This window comes from Emys orbicularis, chromosome 3 (genome assembly GCF_028017835.1).
Source record: "Emys orbicularis isolate rEmyOrb1 chromosome 3, rEmyOrb1.hap1, whole genome shotgun sequence".
Taxonomy (NCBI): Eukaryota; Metazoa; Chordata; order Testudines; family Emydidae; genus Emys; species Emys orbicularis.
The window spans coordinates 52,719,930-52,742,990 of record NC_088685.1 but is presented as its reverse complement, the minus strand read 5'-3'; the positions used below and the strand labels follow the sequence as shown (position 1 = coordinate 52,742,990).

The 23,061-nt window shown below is 46.5% G+C and overlaps 1 protein-coding gene across 1 annotated transcript in view; it reads left to right on the top strand.

Moving 5' to 3' along the window:
- Positions 1-366: 366 nt before the first annotated feature.
- Positions 367-23,061, top strand: part of LGSN (lengsin, lens protein with glutamine synthetase domain) — a 77,069-nt gene continuing 54,374 nt past the window's right edge. Inside the window, exons 1-2 of the mRNA XM_065401396.1 lie at positions 367-434; positions 3,891-3,995. Of these exons, the coding sequence (XP_065257468.1) occupies positions 367-434; positions 3,891-3,995 (173 nt within the window). The remainder of the gene's footprint in view (positions 435-3,890; positions 3,996-23,061) is intronic.

Sequence of the window (23,061 nt, the reverse complement as noted above, 5' to 3'; positions counted from 1 at the left end):
TCTCCAGACGTGCTCCTGCCTGGAATAGACAGGAGATATTGGATCTCCTGAGCTTGTGGGGAGAAGAGGCTGTACAGACACAGCTCTGAACCAGCTGTAGAAACATTGAACTCTCTGAGCAGATTGCTCAGGGTTGCAGGAGAAGGGCTACAAGAGGGATGAGCCGCAGTGCCACGTGAAAATGAAGGAACTGCAGCAGGCATACCAGAAGGCCAGGAAGGCCAACAATCTATCTGGTGCAGAGCCGCAGACTTGTTGCTTTTACCAGAAGTGGCATGCTATACTTGGTGGAGATCCCCCAGCACTGTAGATACCTCCAAGGAGTCCAAGTCACAGGCCACTGCTGTGAACAGTGAGGAGGAGGAGATGGTAGAGGAGGAAGAGAAGAAGGAGAAGGAGTATGGAGGAAAGGCGACTGGGGATCTAGCTGCACAGTGAGCCAGGGCCTGTTTTTGTCTCCACTTCAGTCCAGCCAGTCGATCATGGGCGAGTCCAATGCAGGGGAAGGAACCTCAGATAAATTTGTAGATAAATTTTCAATTACAGGAATGACACCCCCAAAGTAGCAGGACACATCTTTTGTTTTCATTAATTTCCCTGTGCTAGAAGAGGTCAATGCAAGAGAGGCAGAATCTGCTTTTCATTCCTCTCTAGAGTTAGGTGGCAGTGGAGTGGCATGCGGAGCAGTGTGTTTATGTACACGGGGATGTCCTTTGAATCCTCCTGAGAGATGTTGATGAAACTTTTATGGAGGAACTCTGCAATCCTCTGCCAAAGTTTCTAGGGAGGGCTTCTTTATTTCTTACTCCATGGTAAATCTCCTTCCATATCTGAGTGTAGTGGACAATTTCCTGGTGCAAGTGCCGGAGGAACCAACTAGGGGCAGAGCTCTTCTTGACCTGATGCTCACAAACAGGGAAGAATTAGTAGGGGAAGCAAAAGTGGATGGGAAACTGGGAGGCATGTTTGTGACCATGAGATAGTTGAGTTCGGGATCCTGACACAAGGAAGAAAGGAGAACAGCAGAATACAGACCCTGGACTTCAGAAAAGAAGACTTTGACTCCCTCAGGGAATTGATGGGCAGGATCCCCTGGGAGAATAACATGAAAGGGAAAGGAGTCCAGGAGAGCTGGCTGTATTTTAAAGAATCCTTATTGAGGTTGCAGGAACAAACCATCCCAATGTGTAGAAAGAATAGTAAATATGGCAGGTGACCACCTTGGCTTAACAGTGAAATCCTTGCTGATCTTAAACACAAAAAAGAAGCTTACAAGAAGTGGAAGATTGGACAAATGACCAGGGAGGAGTATAAAAATATTGCTCAGGCAAGCAGGAGCGAAATCAGGAAGGCCAAATCACACTTGGAGTTGCAGCTAGCAAGGGATGTTAAGAGTAACAAGAAGGGTTTCTTCAGGTATGTTAGCAACAAGAAGAAGGTCAAGGAAAGTATGGGCCCCTTACTGAATGAGGGAGGCAACCTAGTGACAGAGGATGTGGAAAAACCTAATGTACTCGATGCTTTTTTTGCCTCTGTCTTCACGAAAAAGGTCAGATCCCAGACTACTGCACTGGGCAGCACAGTATGGGGAGGAGGTGACCAGCCCTCTGTGGAGAAAGAAGTGGTTCAGGACTATTTAGAAAAGCTGGATGAGCACAAGTCCATGGGGCCGGATACACTTCATCCGAGGGTGCTAAAGGAGTTGGCGGATGTGATTGCAGAGCCATTGGCCATTATGTTTGAAAACTCATGGCGATCGGGGGAGGTCCTGGATGACTGGAAAAAGGCTAATGTAGTCCCCATCTTTAAAAAAAGGAAGAAGGAGGATCCGGGGAACTACAGGCCAGTCAGCCTCACCTCAGTCTCTGGAAAAATCATGGAGCAGGTCCTCAAGGAATCAATTCTGAAGCACTTTGAGGAGAGGAAAGTGATCAGGAACAGTCAGCATGGGCAAGTGATGCCCGACTAACCTAATTGCCTTCTATGACAAGATAACTGGCTCTGTGGATGAGAGGAAAGCAGTGGACTTTACTTTGACTTTAGCAAAGCTTTTGATATGGTCTCCCACAGTATTCTTGCCAGCAAGTTAAAGAAGTATGGGCTGGTTGAATGGACTATAAGGTGGATAGAAAGCTGGCTAGATCATCGGGCTCAATGGGTAGTGATCAATGGCTTCATGTCTAGTTGGCAGCTGGTATCATGCGGAGTGCCCCAAGGGTCGGTCCTGGGGCTGGTTTTGTTCAATATCTTCATTAATGATCTGGAGATGGCGTGGATTGGACCCTCAGCAAGTTTGCAGATTACACTAAACTGGGAGGAGTGGTAGATACACTGGAGGGTAGGGATAGGATACAGAGGGACCTAAACAAATTAGAGGACTGGGACAAAAGAAATCTGATGAGGTTCAACAAGGACAAGTGCAGAGTCCTGCACTTAGGACAGAAGAATCCCATGCACTGCTACAGACTAGGGACTGAGTGGCTAGGCAGCAGTTCTGCAGAAAAGGACCTAGGGGTTACAGAGTACATAAAGCTGGATATGAGTCGACAGTGTGCCCTTGTTGCCAAGAAGGCTAATGACATTGTGGGCTGTATAAGTAGGGGCATTGCCAGCAGATCGAGGGACGTGATCGTTCCCCTCTATTCGACATTGGTGAGGCCTCATCTGGAGTATTGTGTCCAGTTTTGGGCCCCACGCTACAAGAAGGATGTGGAAAAATTGGAAAGAGTCCAACGGAGGGCAACAATAATGATTGGGGGGCTGGAGCACGTGACTTAGGAGGAGAGGCTGAGGGAACTGGGATTGTTTAGTCTGCAGAAGAGAAGAGTGAGGGGGGATTTGATAGCTGCTTTCAACTACCTGAAAGGGGGTTCCACAGAGGATGGATCTAGACTGTTCTCAGTGGGACCAGATGACAGAATAAGGAGTAATGGTCTCATGTTGCAGTGGGGGAGGTTTAGGTTGGATATTAGGAAAAACTTTTTCACTAGGAGGGTGGAGAAGCACTGGAATGGGTTACCTAGGGAGGTGGTGGAATCTCCTTCCTTAGAGGTTTTTAAGGTCAGGATGATTTAGTTGGGGATCGGTCCTGCTTTGAGCAGGGGGTTGGACTAGATTACCTCCTGAGGTCCCTTCCTACCCTGATATTCTATGATTCTATGGTAGGTCACTTTCCCAAGCCACTCAATGATAACTTCAGCAGACACCATTGCAGTACACAGGTTAGCAGCATACAAGCCTGGCTGGCTTCAGGATGCCAGCAGCAGCTGTGTGCTCTCTCTCTCTGCCTTCGTTACCCTCAGGAGTGAGATATCAGCTAAAATCACCACTGCCTGTAAAAGATGCTGCCAGTATTCAGTGACATTGCCCTATACTATCAAAATTGAGCAATTCCCTCCTTATTCCCTCCCTTCCCCCCACCAAGTCAAACTCACCATGGTTGGTGCTGTAGCTAGTGCTGTGCACAAGGAAGCCCACACAGAAATGAGAATGTAGTGCTTAAGGCCATGTTTACACTAGAACTTATGTTGGCAAACCTTTGTTGCTTAGGAGTGTGAAACAAACCCCCACCCCCAAGCAACATAAGTTTTGCCAGCATAAGCGCTTGTGTGCACAGCGCTATGTCAGAGGGAGACGCTCTCCTGAAGACATAGCTACTGCCTCATTGAGCTGGTTTTATTATGTTGACAGGCGAGCTCTCTACGTTGGCATAATGTGGCTACATGAATGCTCTTACAGCGGCACAGTCTTATCGGTACAGCTGTGCCACTGCAAGCTTGTAAGGGTAGACATGGCCTAATACTTTAGGCGACCAAGGGGAGTGAGTTCTTAAGTTTCACTTTCTGTAGTGAATACGCTCACAATGGTGCCTTTGTGTGTTTTATCCTCAGCTGCTGCCATTACGGCCTTCAGGATCTCTCCCTGCACACCTGCGGAATGCATGAGCCAGTTAAGGAGTATAAAGAAGAGGATGACAGATCAATGAAATCCTGCAAGTCAGTGCTGCACCAGACCATAAACACTGGGCCTGGAGGATGAACATGGCAGACAGTCTGGAGAAGGAAAGAGTACAGAGGAGAAAGACTCAGGAGTCCCAGCAGGAAAAGGAGAGTGAGATGCAGCAGGACATAATGGGGCTTGTCAGGGTGTGTCTATACAGCAATGTAAGCCTAAGGTTAGTGGGACTTGAGTCAGCTGACCTGGTCTTGAGCATCTACACATTGCATTTTAACCCTAGGTTAAATTTTTTTTAACTCATGCTCGAACCTAGGGCTCTGGCATCCACACTGCAGTGCACAAACCTGAGTCATGCCCTTCCCCTCACAATGTTAACACTCTAACCCTATGAACATGGTGTATTGTGGTAAAACTCTACTGCCCCTCTGGTTCCTAATTGTGGCGGCTCTATTGATGGGACTCAGGTGCCCATAAGGACCATATGAGTACATAAACTGCATAATTTGCTCCATTGGTGGCTGTTTCAATAAAATGACTGTAGTTTGAGAAGGCTTTATACTGAACTACCATCTAATCGGAGAACTGGGCTCTCTACCTCTAGACTGAGTCACGTTTACATTGTTACCTGGGGTTCTTTCAACCCAATGCTCTTTGTAACTTCACTCTGTGTGAGGTGGTGTCAGGAAATAAATCAATGGAGACACAGCTGTCTGACCGATAGATGGCTGGCACAAACAGTACAGTACAAGAGTGCTCTCACTTAAAGCTATATTTTATTTAGTCTCAAGCACTTATACACGTTCACAGCAAGTTAGTAAAACATCCCCAACCTCTAATAATTACCAAAGTTTGGTGTGACTTTCGAGTGGTACAGAGGGATTGGCCCATCTTTCAGCTGCTGTTGGGGGCCCTAAACTGAGTCCATGATCCTGAAGACTCCAAACCTGTCCCACCTTATTTACGTTAGTAGACAATGAGACATCAATCAAAAAACTTGTTAGACAAGCAGTTTCAAAAGCTAAGCAAGAGGTTTCCTCAGATTACTAATTAGCCAGATGTGTTCTTGCAGGGTCTGCATGTCTTGAGGCTCTTACAGATCCCAGAAGGCAAATATAGATAAACTTCTTGCTTTCCTCTTAACATACACACCAGCACGTCCAACAGAGATTTTATCAGGGAGGGGTACAGGGTCAGGCAAAGGCTGAGCAAAAGGCTTAGTCCTCCTGGGTTAGTCATACTAAGGCTGCACAGGCCTGAAAAAAGACCTATTAGTTTTGGCTTGCTGTTAGCAACAAGTATGAGAATCAATATTACCTATCGGTAATGGTCCTGGCCTTTTACTGGTCCATTAAAATTGTCCTGTACAACATCAGCCGGAAAATCCCCATGTGCACCTGTTATGAGGATAATCAGAATATCAGTCTCCAGGGCTGTCAAACTATTAAAATGAAACTTTGCAATTCTTCATTTTTAAAATTGGACGTTCAATTAAAGCATTTTTGTTTGGTTGGTTTTGTATTTGTTTTTGTCTGTTTGTTTTGAAGTTTGACATAAAATGTAGATTTCAGAGGAAAAACACACACACTGCCCAGCCTGTCTGCTGCTGGCTGCACAGTGGTGAAAAGTACCCCCAGGGCTTGGGGTGCAGTGTGCTCCAGCACTCCCATGGGGATCCCCTATTGCTGCCCCCACTGCTCCCCAGGAGGCTGTGGGGAAGTCTTGGGGCTGGCTTCCGCTCGCCACCTTGACAGTACAGGGCCAGGTTAACCTTTTGTGGGCCCAGTGCCAAACATATTTGTGGGCCCCCCTGGGGGCAATGGAGCATGGTGCATGGAGGTTGGTCCCCGGAACAAGGGGCCGGCCAGGGGCATTGGTGCATGGCATGGCGGGGGTGGCCTGCTCTGCCCAGTCCAGTGCAAGTGCACAGTATACAAACCAGCAGTTGCCAGACGCACACTGGCCCACCCAGCCCTGTGCTGCTAGCATGCCTCTTCCCTTCGGTGGTGGGCCAATGCTGTGCCACACAGCCCCCGACTCCCTATGCCCAGCATCCCCCGGAACTGCTATGCCCCCCACATAGACCCTCCACCACAAATGCACAGTGCCCTGCACCCCCCTTCCCAGCATCTCCCCTCATAGCCAGACCACTACTGCCCAATGCACTTCCCCACAGCCCCACCACCACAACTACACAGCACCCCACTCAGACCCCCCCACTGCCCAGCATTCCAACACACAGCCCTCCCCCATCTTCCCCCAACAGACCCCCCACTGTTTAGCACCCAAAACACACAAACCTCCCCCACTGCCCAGCAGCCCCCCCCCGCCTCCCAGCCTAGCACTCCACAAACCCCCCAGAGACCCACTCCCTCACACCCTGCCCCGCAGCCACACTCACCGGCCCTGCTGGGAGGTGACTGCATTTGCCAGGCTGAGTGGGCAGCGCGGCCGGGGCCGGTCCAGTGCCAGGGTGGGGAATCGCTCCGGCTTCTCGGGAGTGGTGCGATCAGCCAGGCCAGGGTCTGCCCCTGTCCTGGCTGGGCTCCCTCAGGACTCAGTTGCCTGGAGATAGGGTGACCATACGTCCCATTTTGGCTGGGACAGTTCCCTTTTTAAGCTCTGTCCTGGCTGTCCCGACTTTTTTGACAAAAACGGGCATTTGTCCTGTTTGCTCTTGCCAACTGATCAGTTAGCAAGAGCAAATGAACAAATGCCCAGTTTACCAAAAAGCCTGGATGCGCCCCCCCTAATGGGGCATGGAGGAATGTGTGTTTGGGGTGGTGATGCGAGGAGTCAGGCAGCGGGCTTGGGGAGTCAGCCCCAGCCCCGGGCAGAATGGAGCTCGGTGTGGGGGAGGTTGTGGCTAGGGTGACCAGACAGCAAATGTGAAAAATTGGGACAGGGGGTAGGGGGTAATAGGAGCCTATATCAGAAAAAGATCCAAAAATCGGGACTGTCCCTATAAAATCGGGATGTCTGGTCACCCTAGTTGTGGCCAGCCCCTCCCCCCGATAGCAGTGCAGGGAGCTCAGGGGGGTCTCAGCCCCAGCTCCTGGCAGCAGCGTGGGGAGCTCGGGGGGGGGAGGGGTCAGCCCCAGCCCCCGGCCGCGGCGTGTGGAGCTTGGGGAGGGGAGGAGGGGCCAGTCCCCAGCGGCGTGGAGCTGGGGGCGGGTCAGCAGCGCTAGCCACACGGCACGGGGCTCCAGCTCTCTCAGCCCAGTTATGGCCAGGGCGGGAGAGGAGCTGGCGGGCTGGGGTAGGGAACAGAGAGGAGCCCTTGGCCGGCCTGCGACCCAACAGGAGCAAGCAGTGGGTGGGCGGGGGACAGGGGGAAGAGAAGAGTTGGCGGGGCCTCAGAGTTCAGCACAAGCAGAGTGGGCCGGGGCCCCTTCGGAGCCTGGGCCTGGTGCCATGGCGCCACAGGCGCCATTGTAAACCCGGCACTGTGACAGTGCATGCTGCCTGGGAATCTCTGCACACGCAGCCCCAGGGAAGGCAGAGCAAGGGACAGAGAGCAGAGTGGGGACCAAGTGGCTTGCCTGTAGGGAGGGAAGTGCGGTAGAGCTCCCAGCTCAGCATGGCTGGGTGAGGGATGACTCCCAACATCCCAGTGGCTAGGAGCCACCTCCTGCCTGTCAGCTTTGCTCCCTGCTGTGGGCAAGCTCTGTACAGTAACGAAGAGGAGCCAGAACCAGAGCTTCCACGAGAGGAGCAGGAACAGGGAGTGTGCTCGGCCAGGCTGTAATAGCTCTTCTGGTTGCTGTGGTGTGTAGCCAATTATTTTAGTTTATTATCCATTTATTGTGTGATGTTATGATTAATCAATATGTTATATTACATATATTCATTGTATGTTAATTAGAGTTAATTTGTAGGATTATAAAAGTATAAGATTGATCAGTATTTAGAGGAACCAAATGTTAGACATGAGTAAGACAAGTTGAAATGCAAGAACCTGTAGATTGAAGCCTGAAAGGGGTAGGCTGGGTCCCCCAGGATCAGTACCAGCATTTCAACATTCCAAATGGTTACCTGCAGGTCAGGAAAGAAAGTTCCTGCTTGTAGTTTTCTGAACAGTCCTGTATTTTTAAAGATTCAAGTGTCATGAACCTTCCCTGACCAGCCCACATTGATGTCAGTGAACCCCAGTGATCACCAGTGCTTGCATAACTATAGAAAAGTAGCCCTTTCTGTTGACGTACTCTGTGGCAAGGTGTTCTGGGGCCAAAATAGGGATATGCATGCAGTCTATCACTCCACTACAGTTTGGGAACATCATTGCTGCAAACCTAGGGTTACCATATTTTGAGTGTCCAAAAAGAGGACACTCCACGGGGCCCCGGCCCCGCCCCCAGCCCCGCCCCCGCCTCAACTCCACCCCTTCCCCAAAGTCCCCGCCCCAACTCCGCCCCCTCCCCTGCTTCCTGCGAACATTTGATTTGCGGGAAGCCTGAAGCAGGCAGCAGGTAAGCTGGGGGCGGGTGGGGGGAGGAGGAGCGGCCCAGTCTGGCCCCCTCCGGCAGCTGGCCCCGGCCCCAGCGTCTCCAGCCTGGCTCGGCTCGGGCCCTGGGGTGCTGGCCCCGGGCCAGCCCCGGGCCGAGCACCCCCGGGCCAGCCCCCGGCCGAGCACCCCCAGGCCAGCACCGCCGGCCCCTGGCCCAGCACTGCCGGCCCCCGGCCCGGCCCCGGCCCGCAGCCCAGCGCGGCCCCGGCCCAGCATCTCCGGCCCCGGCCCAGCACCCCCGGCCCCGGCCCAGCACTGCCGGCCCTGGGCCCCGGCCCCCGGCCTGGCCCCCAGCCCAGCGCACGCCCGGCCCTGGCCCCCGGCCCCGGCCCCGGCCCAGCACCGCCGGCCCCCGGGCCCCGACCCAGCACCGCCGGCCCCCGGCCTAGCACCGCCAGCGCCCGGCCCGGCCCCCGGCCCAGCCCGCGGCCCAGCACTGCCGGCCCCGGCCCGGCCCCCGGCCCCGGGCCAGCCCCCGGCCCAGCACCGCCGGCCCCGGCCCGGGCCCCGGCCCGGCCCCCGGCCCAGCACCGCCGGCTCCGGCCTGGGCCCCGGCCCGGCCCCCGGCCCAGCACTCAGCCGGACATGTTCAGCTTTTTGGGATTTCCCCCCGGACGGGGATTTGAGTCCCAAAAAGCCGGACATGTCCGGGAAAATCCGGACGTATGGTAACCCTATGCAAACCCATCCACTAATTATTTTCTGCACATTGCTCAGCGTCACAGTTCTGTGTGGCAGGCAATGATTACTGGTCCAGCTCAGTGGCTTCCAAGGTGGATTTCCCAACTCCAGATTGATTTCTAACTGACTGGTAGCAATCTGGTGTTGCAAGTTTCCACATTGCCACTTGCTTTTCCATTGTCTGTGTAGCTATCATTTTGGTGTCCCCACATTCGAGGACTGGGGCAAGCTCAGTGCACAGATCCAGGAATGTGGCCTTGTGCATCTGAAAGTTTTGCAGCTACTGCTACAGTCAGTGCTTGTTTCTCAGGCCCAGAACTGGTGCTCCACTGTCTGCAACTGCTCTGTGAATGCCACCAACAACCTTGAATTGGTTCTCGCTATGTCCCACAGCAATCTGTCTTCCAAGGAATCATGTTCCCCACTCATTCGGTTCTTCTTGCAGCTCTGCAAATACTCCAGGATCATGAATTCTGTGCTTGCAATGCTCATGAGAATAATGAATAACTGTGCAGGCTCCATGATTCTGTTAGAGATGGCAGACAGTGAGGCGGGCTGTGTGGGTTTGTGGGATTCTGCAAAAAGGATGCAAAAATTATGGGATACAGATAACATTATGAGATGGAGATAGTTGCAAACTGGGAAGTTGACCGCCATGCTTCCAGTCACCCTTGCATGACTCATTTTTGCCCCATCACATGAGCCAAGGTGCATATGTATACACATAAAAAGAACAGTTTATGGACTGCAAAGTCCACGTATAGTATCTTGAGACCTAAATTGGAAGAGCAGAGAAACATGGAATTATCGATAGGATTGCATATGAGATCATTGTAGAGTGGTACCACGTCAGAATCAGCTGGTCTTGTGATGAGAGGGTATTAAGAAGGAATGGAGTGAAATATTCCCTTGAATGAGACCCACCATTTAATAGAGATAAAGATGGTGATCATCACTCTTGTAACAAGAAGGTACAGATGGGAGGCTGTGTTGCATCCTGTGGAAAATTTTGATTTTGCAGAAACTGCATTTTTCATCAAAAAGTAATTTTGATAGAAAATTCACAACCAGCTTTTCTGACTATGTTGTGACTGACAGAACCATTCAGTGGCCTACCTAAAGTGGTGGATGAGTCATCTGGACAGATTTCTAGAAAGCAATAGGGGAGAGGTCTGGAAATTTACTTTAGATTACTACGAAAAAGACGCTCTGATCATTTTCTGGTACCATGGGCAGGCCTGCTAGTCGGGGGAACTTCAGATTCTCAATACATGGAGGAGGATAGAGAAGGGTTTTTAATTTATTAATCGCTGAGGAACATTTTAGGAAAAGGAGAGCCCATACAGAAGAGCCACTTTCATGAAAATGGAATTAGACTACTGGCACAGAAATGAACATGGTTTTGAGGGATTATTTCAAACAAGGTCCAACAGGTTATTTGAGCCAAATAGGAATCCCTCATAAAATAAAATCCAGCCCTGGTGAAGGAATAGAAAGGAGCATAAACAAGGGCTAGTAAAATGTACACATTGTATGTAAAATGATATATTTTATAAGACACTGTGAAACACTGTATGGAAAAGGCAATAAGAGTAAAATTATAATGCTGAATTCATTGTGCCTGTCAGCACTAATAGCTATCTGAAGTTAATTTCAGGTGAGGTCCAAATGAAAGTAAAAAGTATGACTGGGTTCTGTGATATGAAACATCATGACTGTATCATGTGATATTGCCCACGACCCTTCCTTACATCTTACAAGGTCTGCATTCAGAAAGAGAACAGATTTGAATTTGAAATTAAAAGGTAGTGTTCTATACCTTTAATATGAAGAAAAGCTCAAAATAAAATGACAATAGCTGTTGATTAGTGAACTTGTATCATATCTGTGTAAATGAATATTAAGTCTCTGAAGCTTCGTTTGGCACAAAATGTCAAAGACAGAGGCATTTTTGTAATGCTATTTTGCCAGTTGGGACACCAACCCACTCAGTAAAATAAGAAAAAAGTCAAATCAAAATAAAATCTATTTTCATCTCAATCTCTACTACAAGAAATACCTAGGTGGGGCTCCCGCACCCCAGGCTGCACTGTGCACATGGCAGTAGGGGGTGCCAAAGGAAGACTTCAGGAAGGACACCTGCAATTCAATCAATAGTCTGTCAGAGACAACAGAGAACTGAGAGCAGCTGGATGAGTTACAGTGTCCCAGATGAACCTAATGGCACTAGTGCCAATCTGCTATTGAACAATAGTAGAATCAGTTAGCTTCAGGTGGAAAGACAAAAACGAACTGCAGCATCAACTGTATGGAAATAAAGATGTACTTTTCTGGAGATGCAACCATAATCCAACTGTGTAAAACATTTTGGCTTGAATTCTGTGCTGATCTACACCCATTGAAGTCAGTGGAATTGCACGGGTTGCACAAATTGTGAATTAGTATTAAATCATAGAACAAGGTTAAAAATACTTTGCCTAGTTTGTAGCGGTGTTGTGAGGATTGGCAAAGTTCTTCATTTTATAGTGTTATTGGAGGATTAATTAACTGATGTTTTCACAGCTCTTTTGAAGATGAAAAACACTAGAAGAGTATTATTTTTACTAATTTTTACTAATACTTAAGGACTAAAGATACTAGTTTTATGCAAATAGCCATTGTAATAAAGAAAAACCTCACAAAAAATCCCTCAGAATTATATCACACAAGGAGAATGGTTTCTACATGGAATGTTTTTCAAAGTTTTCCATGAGACAGCAGTAGTTCTCTAAAAGGAAAGGACCCATTTCTAACAGCAGTTCCAATGAAGTCTAGTAATAGATAATGCATTCAGAATTGTTAATCTGAATACATGAAATCAACTATTTTTATTTATTTTCAACTATAAAACAAAGTACTTATAGGTGTCCATGCTATGCACTGGGCAGTCTAGCCCACAAATTAACACACAAATACAAAGCGACTGCCCATGAATATAACCACCTCAACTTAAACTCACTCACATATTGGGGAGTAATTCAGTTTGTTTTATGTTCCCACTTTAGGCTTAGTTATTAAACTAAAGAGGGCTGCCTCTGCCAAAAGACTAACACATCCCCTTGGAAATGCAAAATGGGGGAAAATAGATTGAATCACATGAAGGGAATACAGAATGAGCGTCGCTGACAAATGAATCACTATCCACCCAGTCCAGTGAAGAAACAAGCCCATGCTTCAACTATATTAGGAATCTAAGCTCTGTTCATAGGTGTACGGAAACCTCATTAATGTCTCTAGGATCTTGCATACATATATAAAAAGAATAGACCCTCATGAGGATAATAAAACAAGCTTTAATATTTGGCTAGCTGCATGCTTTTAAACAAAGATATTTTTCAAAGTTAACTAAATAAATAAGAAAGAAAAGATAGCATTACAAATTGTGAATCCTAGGAGCAATTTGACTGATAGGGGAAAATACTCAGTAGACTTGCAGGGGTATGTTGTGTCACCACAATGGCATGAAATATAAAGCCAGAGCCTTAACCCAGGCAAGGAAAGCAAAAATGGAAACAGTCTCTTCCCTCAAAATCCATGTTTCAAGTTCAAGCACATTGAGGAAAGTATCTTCTTGATCCCATTTTCTACTGTCCTGCTGGTGTCCAGTAACATTCCCAAACCAATGGAATATCAGAAAGCAACTACTATGTTCAATTGCAGTGCTAGCTACTATTAGGAAGTAATCTACTGGAAATTAGAGCTGGTAGGAAAGTGGGCTTTTTTCCTCTTACAAACACATATGGTGAAAAATTTAAAGCTGAAAATGTTCAACCAGAAACTTTCAGTTTAAACCAAAAAAGTGGATTTGGAACTCCCATGGTGCCTCATGGGAGTTCTAGTTCAGTGCTTCATGCCTCCATTCTCTAATTTTTGTTCTTGGATGCTTGGTTTTTCAATGAAAAGTTGAAGCCTTCAGCAGAAAGCTAAAACTTTTTACAAGAAAATTGTTTGGTCAAACCCCCAATTTTCAGTGAAAAACCAGTTCTGATGGGACATTTCCATACAGTGGTACTTGCAACATTCATCAGTATCCAAGCTGTGATGCACAGAAAGTAGAAGGCATAGCTATGTTTTCCATTTGCAAAACTGTGCTAAGAGCACATTCTAAATTCAGCTTGTTATGGTATTACCATTCTATGCAGAAATTATATACAGAAAACTAGGTGAAAAGAACATTGTTTAAATTGCAAGCTCAAACTCTTGAATGTAAGGAAATGCCAGATTTATGGTTGTCTGTGTAACCCTATTTCTGTCTCCTGATGCATCCATCCTCTGCACTGAATGAGGCAGAAGTCCTGAGGGGAAAATAGTTTGTAATCATGTAGTTAAAGACTGTATCAGAATGCAAACACACAAGGGAGCAGAATTAAGGTTGCATGGAGAATCATAAATCTGGCGTTTCCTAACTTCCACATACTTTATTTTGCAAACCTAAATAATATTTTTAAGACAGATCTTTTTTAAAAGGGGAAAAGGTCAAAATAAATTCTCTTATGTGCATCTGTAACAACCCCCAAATGATGCACCATCATCATCAGTGTTTGAATCCTCAACCTCCAGCACCACCATATAGCTTGCTACCACTTGAGGACTAACTACTTTCTTCAGCTGTTGGGGAAGGCTGTTATTCAAGAGTGGGGGGAAGGCCTACTGGGTCCACATTCTGCATCTTGGGATAGTTTGTGGAGGAAGAAGCCCACCCTTGCCCACCTGTTTCTCTCTCTTTCCCCATCCCCTGCAATCTCCCCACCTCAGGAGCTGGGGAATTTCTGTCCCATGTGGTGCCCCCAGATGGTGCATGGACTGTGGGGGTCACATCCTGTATCAAAGGAGTGTTGGGGAAGTTCTTGCCCTGACCCTTTCTCTCTCTGTCTCACACATGGGAGTTGGGGGAGCACCCACCCTATGTGGTGGCCCCAAGGAGGGTAGGGTCTTGGGGGTGGCTATTTATTGGGATGGGAGAGCCTTGCCTGGTTCCTACCCCATATGTTGTCCCCAGGTAGCATTGGTTATGTGCCAAACCTAAGGGAAGGGAGAGGACCAGCCCAGCTCTTTACTCTCATAATGCTGCAGCACAACCCTGGTCTCAGAATATTTGTGCATTTAGTTATTTTAACAGGCTGCTAAAATTTTCCAGTGAGGGGCGACGAATTGGTCAACCTCAAGCAACCAAACCTTTAGCGCCATCATGGGCCTGCATACCAGGAACAAGGGCCCCAAAGTCCCAGATTTTCAAGGGACCACCACTGCCTTCCTGTGAAGGGCAAGTGGTATGTTATCGCTGTGGGCAACCCAGGCACATCCAACAGGAATGCCCTATGATGGAATACAACTATTTAGGATGTCTCTTTGGCCAAGTGGGGGAGAATACAAACCGACCAAGAGAACTGACTCAGAGGCCCTTCGTGGTCCTGAGATAAATAGGTCTAAATTCAGGGGAGGGACTGATAGATTTGAGTTATGGGCAAACTCTCTTCAGTGGGATTTAGTCTCTCCCAAAGCCCTGGATCCGTAGTGATCCATTCAGATTTCCTGCCTCCTTTGAGAAATCTGTATGTACCAATGACCTCTGCTGTTTTTCAGGTAGCAGATCAGATAGGGTACCTCTGGGTAGGAGTGGCAGATCACCCTACTCTGGCCAGTGATCCTTGGATGTGGCTGGAAACATCTTTGGACCTTCCTTTCAGCCCAGACCCCCTTCAGATTCAAGAAAAGAACTCCCTTGAGGATGCCTGGGAACTTTTACCCATCACTCAGTCTGATCTTTCTGAAGTCTCTCATATGTTCTAGAGCTCACAGAAACTGCCAAAGACATCTCAGAAATGAGGATGAGCCTGTGCCTGTGCTAGAGGCAACTCCATAGAGCCTGGAGAAGAATCTTCCCAAAGGATAGATCTTGGGGAGGGAACATCCCAATAGTCTGTTGGTTATCTCCCACTCATGGACACAGCTGTGCCCCCTTTCCATCCTACAGCATCCTGAGTAACTACCCCTGAGTAGCACCTTTGACATTGCTGCAGCTCAACATGATGATCAGACACTCTGGGACTGTTCCAACCAGCTCGCCACAGTCAATGGGGTTATTTCCTCTGAAGATGCATCTTACCAGTTTCCCTGCTTTAAATTACAGGATGAGTTTTTGTACATCCCCAAACTAAAGAGCCCAGTTATCAACTCCTAGTCCCCCAGCCCACCTGGAGGGAGCTCTTACGATTAGTCCATACTCTTCCCATGGGTAGACAACTAGGTAAGGTGAAGACCAATGGAAGATTGTTGGCCCAATTCCTTTGACCAAGTATATATAAAGTAGCCACCAATTTTTACTTATTGTGCCCTGATTGCCAAAAAGTAGCCCCAAAGGGTCAGGACTGGGTCTCTCTCATCCCACCACCCTTCACTGCAATCCCCTTTGAGTGGGTAGGGATTGATATAACAGGCCCTCTGGAGAAGACGTAAGGAGGAAGGGTAGTGAAGATACCAGTCTAATAGGTGATAGTGGTGGTAGAATGTCTGTGCCTAATCAGGTAAAGAATGTCAGTGAAGCCAAATGGCAAAAATTAAGATGTTTGTACACCAATGTGAGGAGCCTAGGTAACAAAATGGAGGAACTAGATCTACTGGTGCAGGAAGTGAAACCAGATATTATAGGGATAACAGAAACATGGTGGAATAGTAGTCATGACTGGAGTACAGGTATTGAAGGATATGTGCTGTTTAGGAAAGGCAGAAATAAAGGCAAAGGTAGTGGAGTAGCACTGTATATCAATGATGAGGTAGACTGTAAAGAAATAAGTGATGGAATGGATAAGACGGAGTCTGTCTGGGAAAAAATCACACTGGGAAAGAAAGCTACTAGATCCTCCCCGGAGATAGTGCTTGGGGTGTGCTACAGACCGCCGGGATCCGATTTGGATATGGATAGAGACCTCTTTAATGTTTTTAATGAAGTAAACACTAATGGGAATTGTGTGATCATGGGAGACTTTAACTTCCCAGATATAGACTGGAGGACAAGTGCTAGTAATAATAATAGGGCTCAGATTTTCCTGGATGCGATAGCTGATGGATTCCTTCACCAAGTAGTTGAAAAACCAACAAGAGGGGATGCCATTTTCGATTTGGTTTTGGTGAGTAGTGAGGACCTCATAGAAGAAATGGTTGTAGGGGACAACCTTGGTTCAAGTGATCATGAGTTAATTCAGTTCAAACTAAATGGAAGGATAAACAAAAATAGATCTGTGACTAGGGTTTTTTATTTCAAAAGGACTAATTTTTAAAAAAATAAGGAAATTAGTTAGGGAAGTGGATTGGAGTGAAGAACTTGTGGATCTAAAGGTGGAGGAGGCCTGGAATTACTTCAAGTCAAAGTTGCAGAAACTATCAGAAGCCTGCATCCCAAGAAAGGGGGAAAAAATCATAGGCAGGAGTTGTAGGCCAAGCTGGATGTGCAAGCATCTCAGAGAGGTGATTTAAGAAAAAGCAGAAAGCTTACAAGGAGTGGAAGGTGGGAGGGATTAGCAAGGAAAGCTACCTTATTGAGGTCAGAACAGTAGGGATAAAGTGAGAAAGGCCAAAAGCCATGTAGAGTTGGACCTTGCAAAGGGAATTAAAACCAATAGTAAAAGGTTCTATAGCCATATAAATAAGAAGAAAACAAAGAAAGAAGAAGTGGGATCGCTAAACACTGAGGATGGAGTGGAGGTTAAGGATAATCTAGGCATGGCCCAATATCTAAACAAATATTTTGCCTCAGTCTTTAATGAGGCTAATGAAGAGCTTAGGGATAATGGTAGGATGACAAATGGGAATAAGGATATGGAGCTAGATATTACCAGATCAAGGTAGAAGCCAAACTCGAACAGCTTAATGGGACTAAATCAGGGGGCCCAGATAATCTTCATCGAAGAATATTAAAGGAACTGGCACATGAAATTGCAAGCCCATTAGCAAGAATTTTTAATGAATCTGTAAACTCAGGGGTTGTACCATATGACTGGAAAATTGCTAACATAGTTCCTATTTTTAAGAAAGGAAAAAAAAAAAGTGATCCAAGTAACTATAGGCCTGTTAGTTTGACATCTGTAGTATGCAAGGTCTTGGAAAAATTTTTGAAGGAGAAAGTAGTTAAGGACATTGAGGTCAATGGTAATTGGGACAAAATACAACATGGTTTTACAAAAGGTAAATCGTGCCAAACCAACCTGATCTCCTTCTTTGAGAAAGTAAAAGATTTTTTAGACAAAGGAAATGCAGTGGATCTAATTTACCTCAATTTCAGTAAGGCATTTGATACGGTTCCACATGGGGAATTATTAGCTACATTGGAAAAGATGGGGATCAATATGAAAATTGAAAGGTGGATAAGGAACTGGTTAAAGGGGAGACTACAATGGGTCATACTGAAAGGTGAACTGTCAGGCTGGAAGGAGGTTACTAGTGGAATTCCTCAGGGATCGGTTTTGGGACCAATCTTATTTAATCTTTTTATTACTGACCTTGGCACAAAAAGTGGGAATGTGCTAATAAAGTTTGCGGATGACACAAAGCTGGGAGGTATTGCTAATACAGAGAAGATCCAGGATATCATACAGGAAGATCTGGATGACCTTGTAAACTAGAGTAATAGTAATAGGATGAAATTTAATAGTGAAAAGTGCAAGATCATGCATTTAGGGATTAATAACAAGAATTTTGGTTATAAATTGGGGACACATCAGTTGGAAGTAACAGTGGAGGAGAAGGACCTCGGAGTACTGGTTGATCACAGGATGACTTTGAGCTGCCAATGTGATATGGCCGTGAAAAAAGCTAATGCGGTCTTGGGATGCATCAGGCGAGGTATTTCCAGTAAAGATAAGGAGGTGTTACTACTGTTGTACAAGGCACTGGTGAGACCTAATCTGGAATATTGTGTGCAGTTCTGGTGTCCCATGTTTAAGAAGGATGAATTCAAACTGGAACAGGTACAGAGAAGGGCTACTAGGATGACCTGAGGAATGGAAAACCTGTCTTATGAAAGGAGACTCAAAGAGCTTGGCTTGTTTAGCCTAACCAAAAGAAGGCTGAGGGGAGATATGATTGCTCTTTATAAATATATCAGAGGGATAAATATCAGGGAGAGAGAGGAATTATTTAAGTTTAGTACCAATGTGGACACAAGAACAAATGGATATAAACTGGACATTAGGAAGTTTAGACTTGAAATTAGATGAAGGTTTCTAACCATTAGAGGAGTGAAGTTCTGGAACAGCCTTCAAAGGGGAGTAGTGGGGGCAAAAGACATATCTGGCTTCAAGACTAAGCTTGATAAGTTTATGGAGGGGATGGTATGATGGGGTAGCCTAATTTTGGCAATTAATTGATCTTTGATTATTAGCAGGTAAATATGCCCAATGGTCTGTGATGGGATGTTAGATGGAGTGGAATCTGAGTTACTACAGAGAATTCTTTCCTGGGTGCTGGCTGGTGAGTCTTGCCCACATGCTCAGGGTTTAACTGACCACCATATTTGGGGTCGGGAAGGAATTTTCCTCCAGGGCAGATTGGCAGAGGTCCTGGAGGTTTTTTGCCTTCCTCTGCAGCGTGGCGCACGGGTCACTTGCTGGAGGATTCTCTGCACCTTGAGGTCTTTAAACCATGATTTGAGGACTTCAATAACTCAGGCATAGGTTAGGGGTTTGTTACAGGAGTGGGTGGGTGAGATTCTGTGGCCTGTGTTGTGCAGGAGGTCAGACTGGATGATCATAATGGTCCCTTCTGACCTTAAAGTCTATGAGTCTAAGAGTACCCAAGGTCAGAAATTGATTTTGGTACTTGTGGACAATGCCATCCAATATCTGAAGGCAATTACCTTAGGACGCACCTTTACCTCCACCCTATGTGAAAGCTACTCCAAGAGTTTTCCCAGGTTGACCTTTCATCTGAAGTAGTTACTGATCAAGGGATGAATTTCATGTCCCAGGTGCTCCAGTAAGTGTGAAAGAATGACTGTTCTAGGCCTCAGTCTACCATCCCCAGATGGATGGTCTGGTGGAGCAGCTAAATGAGACCCTCAAGAGTATGTTAAACAAGTTTGTAGGAGTACTGGGACCAGCGGCTCCCCTATCTTTTGTTTGTAGTACAGGTGGTACTGCAGGCTTCCATGGGCTTCTCCCCTTTTGAGCTTCTTTATGGAAGACAGCCTCGAGGAATGTTAGACTTGATTAGGGTGTCTTGGGAAGCTCACTCCATCCGTGTCTTAAACTATCTCATTCAAATAAGGGAAAGGTTAGAACGCTTGGGCCACTTTGACCAAACTAACCTACCTCAGTTCCAAGAGACTCAGAAGCAACTCATAAAGATGCTAGAGCCTAGGAATTTCAACCAAATGCTCCTATTCCTTCACAGCTGAGATAGCAGGCTCCTGGCCAAATGGCAGGGACGATATGAAGTGCTCCGTCGAATGGGGCTGGTATATTAAGAAATGTATTGCCTGGACTGGAAAAAACAAAAGCAGATTTATCATGTAAAGCTGTTAAAATCATGGAAGGTACAGGAGCACCTCTTCATCCACACAGAGGAGGGAGAAGAGTACCTGGAGCTTCAGCTCTCTAGGCTGGCCGAAATTGTGATAGAGCAGGTGCCACTTGGGGAGGTGCTGTCTAATGGGCAAAGAAGACAAATAAACAACCTCCCGAGAGCCTATAAATGTTCTCTCCACTACTGGGATGAACATCCTTGGTGACTCTCCACATCTGTATGGGGCTGGAGACCAAGCCCATTCAGTAATCATATCAAATCCCAGAAGGTGTAAATCCTCTGTTAGTTCAAGAAGTACAGGAAATGTTAAGATTTGGAATAATCAAGGAGTCCCATAGCCCCTGGTGTAGTCCGGTGGTTTTGGAACCAAAGCTGGATGGGACCATCCAATTTTATGTAGATTCCAGATAAATGCCATTTCTGAATTTGATGTATATCCGATGCCCTGAGTCAATGATCTGCTGGATCACCTTGGTAAAGCCCACTTTATCACATTCGATCTAACTAAAGGCTATTGGCAAATTCCCCTTACTCCTGACTGCTGAGGAAAAAAATGCCTGACCATGCAGCACTAAGCTGGCTCCAAACCATGGAGGACTCGAATGCGCATATGACACATTGTTATTTAACCTTACAGCCTTTTTGATTTTGAATAGAGCATCAGCCCAGAAAGGACCACTGGAATGCAGATTTCCTTTCAAGAACCAAAGAAGACTGGGGACTCTGTGGTGAGTGTCCTGGCAGGCCCACTCAAGGATGGGGGCGTGGGGGTGAAAAAGGATACCATTCCTCTGGGGATGCAGCTGGCTCACTGGATAGTTAGCTGGCTGATTAGTCCCGCCCATTGCACCTGGGAGAGAGAACTGGAACTTAATTGGCTGATCCTCACAAAAGAAGGCAGCAGGAAATGGAGGTGGGGTCAGCAATACCCTCCAGAAAGTTGAGGGGCCAGTGTCTGTGCACCCAATGGACTGCTGCTGGAGCAACTGTATTACTAAGGCTCTGAGGTAAGAGCCAGGAAATTTGGGCTGATGAACTTACTGGTGAGGAAAAAGAACAGGAGTACTTGTGGCACCTTAGAGACTAACAAATTTATTAGAGCATAAGCTTTCATGGGCTACAGCCCACTTCTTCGGATGCATATAGAATGGAACATATATTGAGGAGATATATATACACACATACAGAGAGCATGAACAGGTGGGAGTTGTCTTACCAACTCTGAGAGGCCAATTAAGTACAAGAAAGAAAACTTTTGAAGTGATAATCAAGATAGCCCGGTACAGACAGTTTGATAAGAAGTGTGAGAATACTTACAAGGGGAGATAGATTAAATGTTTGTAATGGCTCAGCCATTCCCAGTTCTTATTCAATCCTAAATTGATTGTATCTAGTTTGCATATCAATTCCAGCTCAGCAGTCTCTCGTTGGAGTCTGTTTTTGAAGTTTTTCTGTTGTAAAATAGCCACCCGTAGGTCTGTCATTGAATGACCAGACAGGTTAAAGTGTTCTCCCACTGGTTTTTGAGTATTATGATTCCTGATGTCAGATTTGTGTCCATTAATTCTTTTGCATAGAGACTGTCCGGTTTGGCCAATGTACATGGCAGAGGGGCATTGCTGGCACATGATGGCATATATCACATTGGTAGATGTGTAGGTGAACGAGCCCCTGATGGTATGGCTGATGTGATTAGGTCCTATGATGATGTCACTTAATAGATATGTGGACAGAGTTGGCATCGGGCTTTTTTACAAGGATAGGTTCCTGGGTCAGTGTTTTTGTTCAGTGATGTGTGGTTGCTGGTGAGTATTTGCTTTAGGTTGGGGGGTTGTCTGTAAGCAAGGACAGGTCTGTCTCCCAAGATCTGTGAGAGTGAGGGATCATCTTTCAGGATATGTTGTAGATCTTTGATGATGCGCTGGAGAGGTTTTAGTTGGGGGCTGAAGGTGACAGCTAGTGGTACATGTAAGTACCAATGACATAGGGAAGGGTAGGAGAGATGTCCTGGAAGCCAAATTTAGGCTGCTAGGGAAGAGACTGAAATCCAGGACCTCTATGGTGGCATTTTCAGAAATGCTCCCAGTTCCACGCGCAGGGCCAGGTAGGCAGGCAGAGCTTCAGAGTCTCAGTGCGTGGATGAGACGATGGTGTAGAGAGGAGGGGTTCACGTTCATTAGGAACTGGGGAAACTTCTGGGATGGGAGGAGCCTATACAGGAGAGATGGGCTCCACCTAAACCAAAGTGGAACCAGACTGCTGGCACTAAACATTAAAAAGGTTGTAGAGCAGTTTTTAAACTAGGAGATGGGGGAAAGCCGACTGCTGCAGAGGAGCGTGTGGATCGGACACAGACTTCTCTTAGGGGAGAGTCTGATGATAGAGAATCTCCAGGTTATAGTCAGGAGCAGAGGACTGAAAAGTATAATGTAAGGGTCGGATCAGATGATAAACAGTCACATAAAAAAGAATCTGGCACATCAGAAAAAGGCAGGCTAATAAACAGGGACAAGTTTTTAAAGTGCTTGTACACAAATGCCAGAAGTCTAAATAATAAGATGGGTGAACTAGAGTGCCTTGTGATAAAGGAGGATATAGATATAATAGGCATCACAGAAACCTGGTGGACTGAGAGCAATCAATGGGACACAATCATTCCGGGGTACAAAATATATCGGAAGGACAGAACAGGCCGTGCAGGGGGAGGAGTGGCACTATACGTTAAAGAAAGTGTAGATTCAAATGAAGTAAAAATCTTAAGCGAATCCACAGGTTCCATAGAGTCTCTATGGATAGAAATTTCATGCTCTAGTAAAAATATAACATTAGGGATCTATTATCGACCACCTGACCAGGACAGTAATAGTGATGATGAAATGCTAAGGGAAATTAGAGAGGCTATCAAAATTAAGAACCCAATAATAGTGGGGGATTTCAATTATTCCCATATTGACTGGGAACATTTCACTTCAGGACGAAATGCAGAGATAAAATTTCTCAATACTTTAAATGACTGCTTCATGGAGCAGCTGGTACGGGAACCCACAAGGGGAGAGGCGACTCTAGATTTAATCCTGAGTGGAGCGCAGGAGCTGGTCCAAGAGGTAACTATAGCGGGACCGCTTGGAAATAGTGACCATAATACAATAGCATTCAACATCCCTGTGGTGGGAAGAACACCTCAACTGCCCAACACTGTGGCCTTTAATTTCAAAAGGGGGAACTATACAAAAATGAGGGGGTTAGTTAGACAAATTTAAAAGGTACAGTGACTAAAGTGAAATCCCTGCAAGTTGCGTGGGCCCTTTTTAAAGACACCATAATAGAGGCTCAACTTCAATGTATACCCCAAATTAAGAAAA